This window comes from Atractosteus spatula, chromosome 14 (genome assembly GCF_055471065.1).
Source record: "Atractosteus spatula isolate fAtrSpa1 chromosome 14, fAtrSpa1.hap1, whole genome shotgun sequence".
In the NCBI taxonomy this organism is placed as follows: Eukaryota; Metazoa; Chordata; class Actinopteri; order Semionotiformes; family Lepisosteidae; genus Atractosteus; species Atractosteus spatula.
The window spans coordinates 5035024-5052208 of record NC_142719.1 but is presented as its reverse complement, the minus strand read 5'-3'; the positions used below and the strand labels follow the sequence as shown (position 1 = coordinate 5052208).

The 17185-nt window shown below is 41.9% G+C and overlaps 2 protein-coding genes across 3 annotated transcripts; both read left to right on the top strand.

Moving 5' to 3' along the window:
- Window positions 1–2207: 2207 nt before the first annotated feature.
- On the top strand, window positions 2208–13192 carry LOC148820458 (contactin-6-like). Its single transcript, XM_088932469.1, has 9 exons — window positions 2208–2234; window positions 3635–3689; window positions 5828–6121; window positions 7080–7406; window positions 7867–8175; window positions 9344–9410; window positions 10101–10156; window positions 11712–11738; window positions 13170–13192. Exons 1-9 carry the CDS (start codon window positions 2208–2210, stop codon window positions 13190–13192), a joined length of 1185 nt encoding a protein of 394 aa, XP_088788595.1.
- Window positions 13193–13494: 302 nt separating this feature from the next.
- Window positions 13495–16582, top strand: med18 (mediator of RNA polymerase II transcription, subunit 18 homolog (yeast)). Of its 2 annotated transcripts, none has more exons than XM_088932878.1 (4): window positions 13495–13568; window positions 13661–13830; window positions 14158–14240; window positions 15392–16582. In XM_088932878.1, the coding sequence occupies exons 3-4, from the start codon at window positions 14168–14170 to the stop codon at window positions 15943–15945; spliced, it is 627 nt and encodes a 208-aa protein (XP_088789004.1). In that variant the 5' UTR covers window positions 13495–13568; window positions 13661–13830; window positions 14158–14167; the 3' UTR covers window positions 15946–16582. The 2 variants fall into 2 exon arrangements, with proteins under 2 accessions (XP_088789004.1, XP_088789005.1); XM_088932879.1 differs by having other exon boundaries at window positions 13519–13568; window positions 13646–13830.
- Window positions 16583–17185: the final 603 nt, after the last annotated feature.

Below are 17185 nucleotides of genomic sequence, written 5' to 3'. Positions count from 1 at the left end.
ACTTAATCTACTATACAAGAAATCAGTATTTGCTTTATTGCTGGGCGAAACTATCCTAATGTGTTAAGTAAGTAGGGATAATCGGCATTTAATATCCTGAAATGTATTTTATCATTTAAAATGATAAAATTTAACTAGAACAACAAAGGTAATAATATACTTTTCGCTTGTGTGCAATAACGACTGAGTGGTACTGTGGCACTCCTGCTCCTTATTCTATTCTGAGACGTATTTTTTATCATATAAAGACATTAAGCTTGTTCCACATTGATAATATGTCAGTACCGCTCCAGCACAGGAGTTTCTCTTTTGCTGGCCCGGAGACACTGTTATAATCCAGTACAGAGCCCGCATCACAACTACAGGGCAGTCTGTGAGATGGTATCACACTGCAAAGTCCGCAGGACCATTCACACTAGAGACCAACGCGGTCTGAGAGCCACTCAGATCCACACAGCGATCCACAGGCTGGAGCTTTTTGTTAGTATTCTACGCATTAATCCATGTTGAACGAAGGTGAGTCATTCAATTTAAAATATGTAGTTATGTCGCTTTTAATTAGAGCACTATCATGAAGAAGGTGTGCAACTGTGTGAGAACTGAAGTTGGCAAGTGTGCCCTTGCTGTGAGCGCGAATATGGTGTGACTGTTTCTCCTCTTGATATTTTGCTAGTTGACTCATCGGTGTTTATCGCATTAGCAATAAGCTAATACAATAATTTCACGAGCTGCTGAACCAGAGCGCTTCACATGTGACCATTTTTGCTCTGCAAATGGAATCATTTTTACACAGTAACCCAGATGTGTCGGCTTTCAATGGCAGTACAACGCACTGAAAGTATTTGCAGGCTGATAATTTCCTCTTTTGTCCCTTAAATTATGTTTAATATTTTCTCTGACGCAGCTTTGGAATTCAATGAAAGGGTCACAGAGGGTTACTAAAATTGCATTTGCTCTTTGGTGCTTTACACCTTCCTACACCAAACTCAAGACAGAGCCCAGCCGTCACAGGAAGATGCTGTCAGATAAAGGAATAAAATTAATGAGTAGTGACAGAGGGTGACAGAAAGGAATTTGGTACTGCATGGTGCAGTGTCCTGCTTTTATAACGACACTAGACCCTGAGATAGATGGTGAAATGAAGGATTGAAAATCGAGGTCGCCCAATTCTTCCCAGCGTGCTCTGAGTTGCAAGGATCAGAGAAATTCCACCCAGATATCAATTTTCTAACCACTCGATCCAATTCAGGGCCTCAGGGGAGCTGGAGCCTATCCTGGCAAGCAATGAGCACGGAGCAGGATACACCCTGGACGGGACACCAGTCCATCTTAGAGCATACACAGACACAGACACATTCACATGCACCAGGGCCAACTGACCTTCTAGTATGTCTTTGGTCTGTGGGAGGAAACCCACGTGAAACCAGCGGGAACATGCAAACTCCACACACATAGCTCCCCAGGTCCCGAACTGAATACAGGCTCCCAGGGCTCTGAGACAGCAACGCTAACCACTGCACCGCCATCCCGCCCTGTTGGAGGAAACCTGCGATGAAATTCATTCGAAAGAGAAAGGTGCCAGCTCTGCGTAGGGCTGAATTCTTTTTTTCGGAAATGTGTCAATGGAGGAGTGCTGAGCTCCCCAGCCATCTGAGGAGAGAACGTGTCTTTTCCACTGTGTCACAGTGACTCACAGAACTGCTGTGCGAGTCGGGGCTCTTCAAAGTCTCTTCCCCGCCAGAACAACTGGGGCTTTTTTTGTTACACTTTCTACAGATTAAACACTGCTCCTTTCAACCTTTTCTTCAAAAGCAATTCCACAAAAGGTAGGTCACTTCTTTCAATATCTAATGCAGATTCTGTGGGTTTATTCTCCTTGGCTTTTTAAAAAAATAATTCAATATACAGTATGATGTTCATCAATCAATCAATCAATCAATCAATCAATCAAATGCACAACAACACAGCATGCAGCAGTAGTTGCTGGCAATGAAATGTCTTTTCTTCGAGCTCACTGGTGGAATAAAAACGACAAAACTAAGGTTACATAATAACAGATAATAATGCAATCGAAATTGAATAAAATAAACTCAGACAAAACTCAATATAAACAGAGCTGCTATGTGTCCAGGGTGTATGCAATATATTATGTCCAAGTAGTGCAGTATGACGAATACAATGAAAACTGTATGTCCACGTACACCATTATGGGTGGTTTTCTGAAGGAGCTGCAGGTTGGCTATTAAGCAGTCTTATTGCCTGGAGGTAGAAACTGTTCCGTGATCTGCTGGACTTTGACCGAATGCTTCGGTACCGTTTACCGGACGGTAGGAGAGAAATCATTATCGCTATCCTGTGCATTGAGTTACTAAACAGGACCTCTTTCTTTGGCTAAATAACTTACCGTAGCAAAGCCTTCACATAATCCATATTGATCATACAGAATGTTAATGATTAAATAAATACACGCCAGATACGTGTCCAGTTGGTGAAGTTGAAATATATTACTTTCCTGTGGATTCTCAGAAAAATGGTGAAAAGCACAAAATAAAGAGTATTATTACTCTTTATTAAATCCTGATCAGCTAGTGACCTCACTAAATCTCAGTTTGAGGAAATTCATGTTTTTTTTAGTTATTGAATCTAGGCTTTAATCAACTTTTGGGAGGATGAATGAGAAAATGCATTGATAATGAAAATAACTAAAAATGACAAAGCACATGAGTTAGTTAAGTGTTATTTTGTAATATAAAATACAGTATTTCAAAGATACTCTCAGAAAACTGTAGTTTTAAGCACATTTCTTCTAGTCTCATACCAAAACACATGTACTGATGTGTAATATTGAATGTGGGAAACATAGTATAGCACACAATGATATCGATAAAGCAAACCATGAAAACAAGTCACTTGGTCTCTTTTGTCAGGGTTGGGGATAGCAAACCTGATACATTTCGGTTTTATTTAAATATGTTTGCCGTGAAAATTTTACTAAATGGACATTAAAAACACGAATTCTAGTAGAAGTCGACAAAACGCACGTGGAGAGAGGAATTCAACTCATCAGAGATCCAATCGTGTATTTTCTGCTTTTCTAAACACTTGCAAGCATGCAGTGATCCGTCAGCTTTGCCTACCGCACTTACAGTACAATGAAGTTATTTCAGACGTTAGGACGCAAGGGTTGCGGAAAATATGTACTGTACATTTGGTATAAACAAACAAAGGTGTTAAAAAAAAACACAAATGGCAGGTTGTAGGTGAGTGGAGATCACAGCCCACACAGACAGCTGGTTTGCCACAGAACGCCTTAAACCTACTCGTGCACTGACCACTGCGTGAGCAGCACGAACAACAGAGCACCCCCCACGTCAAGACCCCGCCAAGTACAGACATCAACACCTCGCCAAGAGACAAAAACCACGCTGCAGCACCGCGTCACCCTCCTGTGCCGTGGCGCTGTTTCTGAGCAGCCCGGCAACGATGCATTTCGATTGAGGGTTACCACACGTTTTGTTTTGATTTCCGCTGGACTGGGATAACAGCCGACTCGCACGAAAGAGCCCCCGCTACGTGATGATAACGCTTAACTAGTGCGGTGGGACAGTTACTCTTTTCGCTGTTCTGCTCCTAGGCTGTTGCATTGGCATTGCTTGAAGCCTGGGCTGTCGGTGTTAACGCACCTCAAGGTAGCCTGCTTAGGCTTATTGGACTTCATGAACCTGGTATGTAAATCCCTTTTTTTCCGTTTTTTTTTTGGCGGGGGTAAGATACTTTATAAAGGTTTCAGAATCATGGAGTTGTTTCTTTTCCGACGTTGACTTTTGGCCCTGTCAGTGACTTCATTATTGCAGCTACAAGAGCAAAAGTAAATTCATTTCGCGTTTTTCAGAATAGATTTCGGATTCCGATTCATGTTGTCGCCAGTTGAAGGCCTACCGAGACAAAAATAACTTTGTAATACAAGTTTAATGAAATTAACACATGGAGGCAAATAGGATAACTCACACGTATAAAATCTGTACAAGCAATTTCACGTAAAAGGGAACTAAAATGTAGCACTTTTCAATCTGTTAAAATAGTCATGAGTGTTATTTCTACGGTGCAGTAAATACAGAATCACGCGTGAGGTAGCAAGAAGCATGAGAAAGTGCGTTAGGTTTTATTTTACAGAAGACTACAGAGACCTTCGTTATGCGTTTTGTGGTAGTTTTGTCCACTACAGATCCTATACAATCTGTGATTGAGAGAGCTGTTAAGCCAGGTAGTCTGTGTCCTTCCCTTTTCAGAGCATCTGGATGCAGTATTAGCAGTTGCAATATGAGGATGAAATAATGATTAATGTTAATTTATCGATTTCTCTATCCTTCCCGTAGCTCTTCAGCACTGTGAATGGCCTGTCTTGACAAGCTGTCCGCGGTAGCTCTGTTACTGTTGTCTTCTCTGACGCAATTTAGAGCTACACTTGCAGGTAATTTGGTCTGTTTCTGGCCCAGTATGTAATTCTTCACAGACTTGTTAAAAAAATATGTATTTGCTTGTTTTCTGTATTTTCATACAAAACCAGACGGCCACAGCACTGTCGTTTTAACGAATGTGCCCGTATACTGTATAACACGATCTTTGTTTATAATAAGCTACAATTTTCCTTTTCACCATAGGCTGTTTCAGTTCTGATCATTAGTCCTGTCAGTCCTGCACTTCAAAACAGAATCTGCAGATTAAGGCTGCAGGCAAAACCGAATAAACACCTACAGAATTTGTGTTAAAACACGTTTGTGTGAAAACCCATTAATTTGCTTTCAGTATCAGAACAGAATTGTGTTGGAAAAGCAACCACGAATATACTGAACGTCTTAGCTACCATTAAAGACCAATAATTTAGGAAGGACGTACAGTATATTAACTGTCTATTAGTTTTTCTGTCTAGAAACGCATGTTCTGGTCCTGCGTTAGAAGAGATGTATTTCCGTGTCCATCCTTGTTAGCCTTTTTGTCTTTTCAGAAACGTATTGCAGTGTGCAGCCTGTTTAGAAAGCAAACTAATTTAAACCCGCACTTATGAAGACTTCTCACAACGGGGGCTGTTCGTGTAATGTTTCCGCATGTGCCCGGCTATTTACGGCCATTTGTATTGCACAACCCCCGTGGAAAAAAAGTACAACAACCCGGTTAAAAAAAGGCTTTGGGGAAAAAAACACAACAGACATTGAAAATGTACGCTTGACAGTTAAATCATGGGTTTTCATTGGACATTCGTGCTTTTTTTCTTTATGTATTTCTAATACTGCACGTTTCACACAACGCTTTTCAAAATCTTTTTGATTTGGAAATTAATAATCACATCAGAATAGATTTCAAGTCATATCAGAACAAAAGTTGGAATTATTGAATAATATGCTATCCTCCTTTCGGATAAACGTTTTGAATTTCATGAGATCTAAATTATTAATTAGTTAGGGTACGCGATAAAAGCACCAAAGCTATACTATTGTTTCTCTGTTTGCCAATTATTACTCTAGAGTGAAGTGTTTGGAGGTCCTTTGAACAGCTTCAATTAAAATGCTTGTCTATTTCGATTAATCCTAAAACTCCACACTTTTCTTTTCAGGGATTTTTTAAAGATTTTTTAAAGATGTTGTTTTTAAGTGTCGATATTTATAAACAGCAGAATATCTTATTTTAGAAATAAAAGCACCGTGTTTGTATACCCACCTCAATTTTAACAGGTGTGCTGGTCATACGCACTATGCACATTCTTCTGTTTTACAACTGAAATAGTGTAAAATACCCTTTTCTTTATGTGAGACTGTTTTATTTTCTACAGTAAGACAAGTGTACGGCTGGGTAGGGGACAGTGTCTTGCTGCCGTGTGTGGATCAAGGGCTGAAAAAGCTGGAGACCTATAGCTGGTATTACAGCAAGACTTCAGGTCCAGAGCGCATTCTACTGGTCAGTGTTGAGAGATCCGGGACGCCTCGCTACACGCAATCGCGTCATTGGGACAGGAAGAAGATACAACTCAACAACCTTTCCCTGCTCATCCAGGACCTGAGGGAAGCGGACGGGGGGGTTTATTCCTGCACAGGAGGGGTAATCACTTCGCTAACTGTCTTTAAGGGTGAGTCTCCCGTTAAAGATTCAATAATGTACAAATACAAGACGGCAATTAGCTTGCCTGATTGTTGGGAGCTGGTGATTTGGCAATGTGCTTCGCATGTAGCCTTGATCGGTCATTCTGAAACATATTTTATCGCGTGATGGGATTAAGTTAATTTCACAGCGATGATTATATGCAACCTTTCGCGTACAGTATGCGCAAGTATTACCGTGTCACTATAGCTCCAGCGCATGAGGTTCCCGGACAATGTCGTCCCGGACAAGCTGCTACTGTCCCGTGCTGAGCCCGTATCACGACTGTACGACAGTCTGTGAGATGGTATCATGCTGTTGAGCCGCACAAAACTCTTCTCGCTAGAGAGAAGGCGGTAAGAGAACCACTTTCATCCACGCAACGAGGGAGACTGGAGCTGCTGTACACCTGTGATTTCTGTACGACAGAGTCGGGCTGCAGCACAGTTAAAAACGTGTCTATGCGACTTTTGAGACGTATCTATGAGGATGGATTTGGTCTAATACGCCTTTACGGTGTATCTACTAAAATCCTAGTATCACCACAATATAATTGTGCCTTCAGTGTCTGAAATGCAGGGCAGTTGGCTTGTGTCCAGATTCAAGACTGTTATATTATTCTTCTGCAAAACATTATGGTTTATTTAAAGATTGTCTGCAAGTCACAGCACAACTCACAACAGCTCTGCTTCTTCCTTCACAGTTATGGTGAATGTAGCCCATCAGTCCTTCTTCATCTTTGTGGCAGTCAGGCTAACTTTATGACTGGTGATACTGAATCCCTGTTCTATACGTGTTATACAGTACCTGTAAAAACACACAGGGACAATAGCTTCAGTTTCCACCAAGGCTGCTTTCCGTGTGATTTCAGCAGAGATTTTGACAGATTTAATATGAAAAAAAGGTTGTTGCCTTGTATTCTACATCCTGGCTTCTCCTTCTTTCAGACCTGCCTCCAGTCAGAAAGAAGCTGTATGTTGCTGCAGGCGACTCTATTGCAGAACCTTGCTCTGGAGTTCCGAAAACAGGTGGACGCACATCACCAGTGCAGTGGTCTTTCCAGGGTATTGGAGACCAGAACCCCCTGTTCCTCAACAGTTCTTCCCCTTCTGGGGGGACAGACCTGAACCCAGAAAGGCTCACCCTGCTGCCCAACGCCTCCATTCTGATCCGGGACATCCTGAGAACACATGCTGGGGACTACACTTGCTGGACAGATGACCACAGCGGCCACAGAAAGAGACTTGTCACTCTCATTGTGTGTGTGTTGACAGGTAACAGTCTAGGTTTAGGTATAATCGCTCATTAAATGGACATGATACCAGCAGCCCTATCACCCTGCAACTCACCCCTGGCAGCCCATTAAAGCTCAGCAGGTGTGAGGTCAGTACCTGGATGAGAGACCTCCTGGGAAAATTATAATTATTATAATAAGGTGCATTTATTTCATTGTATGGCACTCACAGAACCAGTAATATGATTATCACTTCAAATGGTTTATTGAAGTCAAACGTCAAGGAGTGTGCCCCATATATTCATAATTGAGATAATTTATTTTTTTACCTTTTATGACTGCTCCTTTTTCTCTCCCAACCCTGTACCAACCTGCAAATCGGCCTCAGTCAATATAACAAACCTTAGAGAACATGTAGAATAAAGTGAAAGTCAACTGCAATAGACAGAGTGAGAGGCTTTGTATGGAGGGCTGTCACATGCTCTGTCATCCCATTGCAGTGACAGCAGACAAGGCCAGTGCAGGCCACAGCTCTCGCGCTGTCCTGAACTGCACACTGCTGTGTGAGAGCGGCGAGGGGAAGAATGAGACCGTCCTTCTCTGGACCCACGGGAACGGGACAGATCTTGGGCCCAGTGTGGTGAACACCATCACTACCACTTCCACTGGGGTCACAGCAACACTGGAGATTCCTTTTCCACACAACACGAGTCTGAGGTGTAGTGTGAGAGTGAGAGGAGAAGACAGAGTGAGCGTGGAGCACTTCATACATGGACATGGGGTCAATAACACAGGACAGCAGCACACAGGTGAGAGCCTGGCAGTGAGAAATAACAGGGCAAACCAGTGTGAGTTAGGTTAGATAGATAGATACTTTATTGATCCCGTGAGGGAAATTGCAGTGCAACAGCAGCTTAACACAGACAACACAGCAACAGTGTAACGAATGATACAATAATATTAATACAATACATACAATATAATCAGTACAGTGCGAAGTACACTAAGAAGAGGTTCTGATAGCACATAGTGGCATTGAAAGTCTTTAAACTGTCCTATTGTGTCATGTATCTAGTTTTTCCGAGCAAATTACAAAGACCGTAGTTTAGCAAAATAACTACACAGTTAAAAAAATAATAACACTAGGAGTTAACCTGACATGTTGTCACGTACTAAACAGTTTTTGTCCACATTACATGTGGATAATGCAGATTGTTTCTCATTTATGCATGAAATTGAAGTGCCAGATTTGAATATTTGTGGCATGGGGCTAAGGGCTCAGTTCCCGGGTAGAATCTCCTTGAGGGTTTCCTCTAGGTATCCAATCCAATGGATGGATTGCAGGGTCCTTTCAGTCTCTGTACATGTATAGCTGGCGAGATCACCCTGCCAGCTTTGTAGACTAAATGCAATTCAGTATTTGAGTAGAAGAGGGAGTTTCGCATGAAGCCCTTAAATTTCAGAGAATAGCAATCTCATTTGAGTGGTCTTGTTTCATAAGATATGCATATATAGACTGCATGCTCTTGAAAGACAATATTCCCCCGAGATGTATTCAGTCTAAGATGCATAGACTATATATGGCAGCTTCACTGGTGAAAGTTATCACTGTCGTACTGATGATCCTTAATATGGGCAAAACAGCTGTGTGTGGCTGATATCTGTGAATTTACATACACAAGCGGTATTAAAAGTTCAGATTGTTCCGCCCCCTCCTGTCACGAAACGGCGAGAATTCATTAATATTCATTCCCATGATTCACAGCTAGGAGCAACCAAACAGGCGAGATGGGACAAGTGACATCCGATTTCTGGACACTTCTTTTTAAGTTCTTATGAATGCAAACTGAATGCAATTATATTGACTGAAGACAAACTATTCAGTCGATATAATTCTGAAATGTGTTCCTTGTTAAATATGTGTTGTTCAATTTGTAGTGTTTTTACAAAGAGGGTTAATTTCTTTGGCCTGACTAGGTATCTCGGATGCAAGCAGTGGATCTGTGCTGTTGTGGACACTGACAGTTTGTCCATCTGTCTTTATGTCTGTTCTCCTCCTGGTATTTCTGTGCAGAAGAAATGCACCTATAGGTAAGACTAAATTTAATACTTTTATGTATAATTGTTTTCCTGCTTATTGTTTGCTTGGTTTGAGGGAAGAAGGATATTCACTTACTCCACAACTGTTTCTCAGATGTGTTTGTTTTTATGAATATAATAGTATTAAAATGAATTAACATGACATGAAACAGGTTTGCCCCACATTTCAGATTCAAGTGTAGATAAATTCTGTTCGCCCTCTTATAGGTTGTATCTCTGTTGTAACCAAATTCTTTCTATTAGTTACATTTTCTGAATAAATAAAGTCAAAACAATAAAAATGAATATTAGTCATGTAAGTTATTGAAGATAACATGTGAACAGTGGGCAGTATCAGATCAAGCCACTTGCAATTTTCTGCAGCAGACAAACATAACGTCGCAATAAGAACAATCTTCATCCCTCATTCAACAGTTTTTCCAGAGGATGAGATTAAAAATATAGATTGAAAAGATATATACAGTAAATACCTTCAGTAACAAAGAATGGTAGTCGGGAATCAATACATAAATAAGTGGTTTTCATTTGAAAACATTACAAAAACGTCCAAAGTGAACACAGTTTCTGTCATGCCAACTGGGGGAATTTCTTTTAATATGTTATTTGAGGACTCTCAGTTCTTTTTCTTCTTCAGGAAACAGTTCCTCTGTGGCACACAGCTGTGGATCTTCAGGGAGCTTCACACCAGAGGTACAGTACCTCTGTCACAGTTCGCTGTTTTTGCTCCTCTGGGGCTTTCAGTATTGCAGCAATTACAGGGAGACATGTTAGCATTTCTTTCAAAGTTAAAAACGACCTACTGGGACATGTATTAATGTCAAGATTAGTGGTTGTACAAGTATGAGTTTATGTATTTACGATTTTTAAAATGTTAATTTTTCAGGTATGTTCTGAATAGTTCTGATTTAAATCAACTAAGTAGTAGAGCTCAGGTGCTTGTTTCTTAAATGCTGGTTTCCGTTCTCACCTAAATATCCGTATCTGTAGTCCAGTATTATGTTTAACCGACCCTATACTGTACCTTAGGTGCACTATACATACATTTTACAGCTATTTTTATTTCTATAAAATACAGTTGCCATCACTTCTTCCCTTTTTCTGCCTTTCCTTCTCCTTTTCAATTGCCAGTGGCAGTGTATTAGTATGTACTGTCTCTTTATCTCCCAGGCTGGAGAGGTAGAACCTGAAGCTCATTATGCTGCAGTTGAAATCAGAAAGCCAGAGTCCAGCCTGACCAGGACCAGGGCAGTAGAGGAATGTGTGTACAGCACTCTTCAGTTCCACTCTTCATGTCCTGCAGAAGGATGGGAAAGTGGACAGTAACCTGTTCCAGTATGGCAAATATATATATATATAATTGTATCTGTAAAGATTTTCTTGTTATTGTAAATTTGTAAAGTGTTTTTAACCCAGTAGGGAATACAATATGTAGGGGAAATTCAGAACCTGGTCCAGTCTGACAAATATAATTGTACCTGTAAAGATTTTCTTTATATTGTACATTTGTAAAGTGTTTTTTTGTAATACATTAAGCAAAAAATAAAATACAAATTTTAAATGTCTGTTTCCTTGGGTCAAATGTCCCCACCACAGTCTCTTATTATTCCCAGTTTTGTCTGGTTTCTTTGAAGTTTTCTCCACCTGCAGGTTCATAACAGGCCTAATTAACAGAACTCAGAGTTCTGGGTTTGAAACAGGATAGGTGGGATTTGGACCGCATTAAAGGAATGAGGACATGATTATTAAAAAGAATTAGTAATTAACAGGGAGGAATAATTGCAGATATTATCTTTAGGGAAGGAAATGCAGTAGCAGGCTATATTATTAGAAAACTAACCTATTTTTATAAACTGTGCAGGCCACTTTATTTAGACTGACTGCCTACTGGATCTGTCTTTTCCCCACATCAGAGATGTCAAGGAAGTTGGATCATGTGACATGATTTCCACAGCATTTCAAACACAAATAGTTCAATTTTGCCTTGAGCAATAAGAGCTATTCAATTCAATTTTTTTTCAGTTCAAGATGCTTTATTGGCATGATCAATGAATAAATCAGTGTTGTCAAAGCATATACAATTAACATAAAATCTACTGACATTTACAATACAGACACATCATAAGACATTTACATATAAACATATGGAGCATTATCGAGAGACAAACGCACTGTTCCTCAGGCTGTGACAGGATATCACACACTGAGCTGCCAGTTCAACTGAGTTCTCTCCCCCCTCTCCCAGTAGGATTGGGAGTTGTTGTCATTCTGGCAGGTATGGAAATTCAGGGATTAGATTGTTAAATTTGGGGAAGAATGTTTGTTTAATCCCAGAATATTTGCCGTAGTGTAGTAGGAAGTGCATCTGTCTCCATTTCTCCCCGCTGGCAGTGGGAGCACAGCCTGTCCTCTCTGGGCAGCCAGGTCTGCCTGTGTCGCCCAGTTTCTATGGCCAGGCTGTGGTCACTGAGCCTGTACTTCATCAGGGTCTGTTTCTTTTTGCTGTTTCTTATCTTGGTCAAATATTTGGCTACTCAGTGTGTTTTGTCTATTAAGGGTTCTGTGGCATTCCAGTTTATGTTGTGTTTGTGTGTGTGTGTCCCAGTGTGTGAGATATTGCAGTGCTGTCCTGAGGCTGGCTGGTGTTGGTGTGGTTTGGGCCAGTGAGCCTCAGGACCAGCTGGCTCAGAGGGCTTTTTGTTGGGCTCAGCTCTTGGCTCAGCAGGGCCTTGTGGTGGTAGGAGTTTTTCTCTGCACATGGAGGATATTTTTATTTATATTTATTTTTAGCATATTCAGGATACTGCAAAATACCTTCCTCAGATTACTGTTCACACAGATGCCCCGGTAGTTGTTGGGATGGAGTCTGTTTCCACTCTTATAGATGGGCTGATCAGTCCTTGATTCGAGGTCTCAGGTAAACATCCGGCTTTCATGATGAGGTTGAAAAGTTTGAGCAGGGCTTTTTGCAACTTCAAGCTGCTGTATCTCAGCATCTCGTTGTTGACTCCATCTTGGTCACAGGCTTTGCGTGGTCTGAGGGCCTGGAGTTTTATTCAGTAGCTCCTGCTCATTGATTGGAGAGTCAAAGGAGTTTTGGTTGTCTTTAGTAGCCAATTCCAAAATATTGAGTTTTTCATAAATAATGCTTTGGATCTAATTTATTTGTATTTGGGAGCATTTGGTACAGATTTTCAAAGTATGTTTGCCTGGCCAATTCTTCAGGTTTTGATTTATTTCAAGTGTTCCACTTCTCCCAGAAGCAGTTTTGATTTAGTGACTTCTCAATTTCTGTGAGTTGTTTGTTTATGTATGTTTCTTTACTTTTTCAGTGTGTGTTTGTAATGTTTTATCATTTTGCAGTGGCTGAGGCACAGATCTTTGTTGCGTAGTTGTCTGTGTTTTTTATTTGAGAGTTGTCATAGTGCTTTTCTGATGTTTTTGCACTCTGTATCAAACCACTTTTTCTTTTGCTTTTGTTTTTTGGTAGTTTTTTAAACATTTTTTAGCTTAAAATAATCTTATCTTTTGTCGGTTTGATAAGGAGTGTTTAGGAATGTGTCCAATAGTGTCTGAATTTCTCCATCGCCCAGTGCAGTTTGATATCTGTCCGGGCTGCTTGTGTCCCGTCTGTGCGCCTGGTTGAGGTCGTACAGCTGGCTGGACTGTGTCAATGTGTCTCTGTTTATGTGTGCTATTCTCTCAGGGTGGACAGGCTCCTCTAGGTAACCAGCTCTGGTCTCATAAATAAACGCATGATCTGCCCGTCCACGATGAATGCAAAATCCCTTGTAAAAATTATTTTCGGATTGCTGAGTTCAATGCAACATTTCGGTCGCTGGTAAAAAAAAAAATACAACGTTTAATAAAGCATTAACCCTTATTAATTTGAATTTGAATGATAAGACACATTTGCCTTTTGCCATGAAGTAACATATTGGTCTGAAATAATATGAATCATTCTTACGGGGTTCGGTGATGCACTGTAATGCTGCTGTACTAAGGTGCTGCCGTAAGCACTCAGGGAGGGAGGGGAAGAGATCCTGCCGTACAATTCGCGGTCCGCATGCGTGTTGCTAAAGCGGTGAATTTGAGTGGCTGGCGGGTAGGTCAAAACTTTCAGCAAACCCTTCTTCCCCACGGTTTTATTCTGCTTTCAGAGAGTAATCGGAAATAATTCAGTTTCTGATCTGCAAGGGTCTTCGCTTGTCTCGGAAGCGGCTGCTGAGCTGGGATTTTCAACCCCGGGGCTGGCGCTTGAAGCGTGGGCCGCTCGGGAGCCGCGAGCTGGGGTGGTTGCAGCAGCCGGCCGTGCGTGCTGTGTGTCTGGGCGCCGCAAAACGGGGGTCTCGGCCATCGTGCGAGAGGTTAGTTTACTTGTCTTCGGTTAGTGATTTCACGTTTAATGTTAGGATATTGAATTTCCTCGACCACTAACACCTCTATTACTTTTACATTGGAGAATTACACTGGAAAAGAACCTAATGGAAAACTCTTTAATTGTGTGTTAGGTTATTCACCGCCGAATCAATAAAATAGTCATGCCCATATTCTGTGGGTTTCGTCAACTTCGCTGTCATGCGTGTAGTTATGTTAGGTGATTCAACCCTGCTCGTATTTGGCTCACAAACCGTACAGATATTGAGGGCCATCTGTAACAGATGTCTGTGGTGTTTCTCATCTTTTTGTTGCAGCTGAGTGACAATGGAGGCGCCCCCAGTCACCGTGATGCCCGTTACGGGCGGCACAATTAACATGATGGAGTACCTGCTGCAAGGTGAGACTTGGAATTATGTGGGTTTTCATGTAGACTCTGAAATATGTTTTTATCTGCGTTGTCTAGTGAGTTTGCGTTCTTTCTGCTCTTCTACAGCATTGAAGCCTAATGTTAAATTATTCCATTGTCTTTTAGTTTAAGTATTGGAGAGCAGACATATGTGAGTCTAATGCTTCCAGTTCAATTTCTACAAAACTATGATTTAGCTGGTATTTGTACGACCAAGTGGACTCTTAAAAGCCTGAAGATGGCAAAAATACTCAAGGATTAATAGGAACAAACACTTGGCTTTGAAAGAGCCAAGGTGTGGAGGCACTGTAGCAGCAACCCATGTCACAGGATTCTCCAGTCCTGGTCATGAAGAGTTGACTCGTTTGCAGAGTGATTCAGCTTCCCGTTACTCATCTTAGACAGTTATTTCCTTAATTGCTCCCGATGCACATGTTCTTTAGCCACTGATTGAAGACAGCAGTCAGGCTTGAAGGACTGGGACTCTCTCACGTCCGGGGTTAGAGACCACTGCTGCGGTGCCTTGTCATCAATCAGTCTATCAAGGTTTATATATCAATGCATGAATAGAACAGCATACAGCTGTGTTTTCGGCAATGAAATGCTTTATCCGTGAGCTGGTTAAGTAGAGAGAACAAGTTGTGGTCAGGGTGACGTCTTGAGGCATCTAACAGAGTAGATATCCTCGATGTTCAGTAGCGCGCAGCCGGTACTGTTTTGAGCCGATTTCACCACCCTCTGGAGTACCTTGTGCTCTCGGGCGGAGCAGTTACCATACCAGGCAGTGATGCAGCCAGATAGGATGCTTTCAGTGGTGCACCTGTAGAAGTTGGAAAAGATGTGTGATGGCATGCTGAGAGGGTAGTGTGTAGAGCAGTGGCGATGGCATCCTCAGTTGATCTGTTCTGGCTATATGCACATTGCAGTGGGTCCGAGGTGTCGGGCAGTAAAGAGGTGATATGTGCTTTGATCAGCCGCTCGAAGCATTTCATGGTGATAGATGTGAATACAACGGGGCCGTAATTTTTCAGACAGCTTCAAGACCAGCTTTCTTGAAGCAAGAGGGGACTGTGCATTGAGTGAGGGAGGGATTAAATAAATGCACATTGCCTTGTACAGTGAATGTGCTGTGCCTTCCTCAGGCAGCGTGCTCGACCACTCTCTGGACAGCCTGCTGCACCGGCTGAGGGGTCTGTGTGACAACATGGAGCCCGAGAGCTTTGCGGACCACGAGATGGTTTACCTCCTGAAGGGCCAGCAGGGCAACCCCTTCCTGCTGCGGGCGCGGCGCTCCCTGGACCGGCCGGTGTCCCCCTGGCACCTGCGCTACCTGGGCCAGCCGGAGGTGGGCGACAAGAGCCGGCACGCTCTGGTGCGCAACTGCGTGGACGTGGCTGCCTCTCAGAGCCTGCCCGACTTCCTCAATGAGATGGGCTTCCGCATGGACCACGAGTTCGTGGCCAAGGGGCACATGTTCCGCAAGGGCGCGCTGAAGGTGGTGGTCTGCAAGCTCTTCCGCATGCTGGTGCCAGGCAACACGGAGAGCATCGAGGCCCTGTCCCTGTCCTACCTGGTGGAGCTGAGCGTGCTGGCTCCGGCCGGCCAGGACACGGTCTCCGAGGACATGAGGAGCTTCGCCGAGCAGCTCAAGCCCCTGGTGCACCTGGAGAAGATTGACCCCAAGAGACACATGTAGAGCCCAGGCCAGACAGGAGGAGGCACAGCAGGGTGGTCTGGTTTCAGCCTGCTGCCGGGCGAGAGTTCATCAGTCTGCTTGCTGGTCGCGTTGGCTGATATTCTGTGGTTTTCTGGTTTTCATCTACAGACTGTAGGTCAGAAGATATGAACCTCTGAAACCTTACCATTTGAGAGCAGGCTTTGCTCATTTAGTGGTATTGATCCAACAATCTCATCCATCCAGTTGCTGAAAGATTCAAGGATGTTGCCAGTATTTCTGGATAGTTTTGTTCCAGACACTTACATCTTTTCTGCCTTTTTAAAAGAATGAGGACCCAATTTTCAATCTTAAATTCATTTCCTATTGTCTACTAGTGTTCTCAGGTCCTTCTTGCATGTTGAGCCCTGAAGCTGCTCACTGGGTTCACTGTTGTCAGTACCTTTCAGGATTGTGAATACTTGTATCAAGTACCCTGGTACTGCCCTCTATTCAGAACTAAAGACGTTCAAGCTGCTTATGAATGTTTGCAATAGAGATTGTACAGCATCTGGTGGTGTTCTGTTTGAAACAATCACTGGAAAAACTCCCAGGTTTTACATTACAAACATGTCTCTGGTTTTACATTACTAGCATTGAATATATATGGGAAGAAAAAACAAATGTCTTGAATAAATTGTTTTGTGTGATTTTTCTGCGAAATGATTTCTATCCTTAACTAATTCAGTACTGTACCGCTGTAGTTGGAATTAGTGCATTTCCATCTAGCACCTGTTGTTCATGGAAAATGACTGGACTTGCTGTCTTTTTTTAAAGAAAAAAGTGGTTGCTAGGTTTTAAAAACTCTATTTAATACATTCTAAAGCCCTGTTCAGCTAACAATCTATGCCAATGCAGGCATTTCATTAACAGCTATGAGTTATTTCAAACTAGTTAGTACATAGAAAGCTTGATGTTGCATACTGTTAAAAGCTTTAGGATTGCAAATGCTGATTATTGATAGCTTAAGTTATATCATACTTGTCCCCTAATTTTAGTTGTAAATCCTAGTTAAATAGGAATTAGGAATCTTGTGTTCAACTGGTAACTGGTTTAATCATATCTGTTATCAATTATGAAATATGAGTTACTTGCTAAAATTCAGATCTTTGATTTGATTGATTTGAGCTGTCTAAACGTCACTTTCCTTGCGTTGGAAAAGCTCATATTGATGTCTTTGTTACTTAAAGTCTTTCTTTAAAGTTGTTTTAATACATAAATG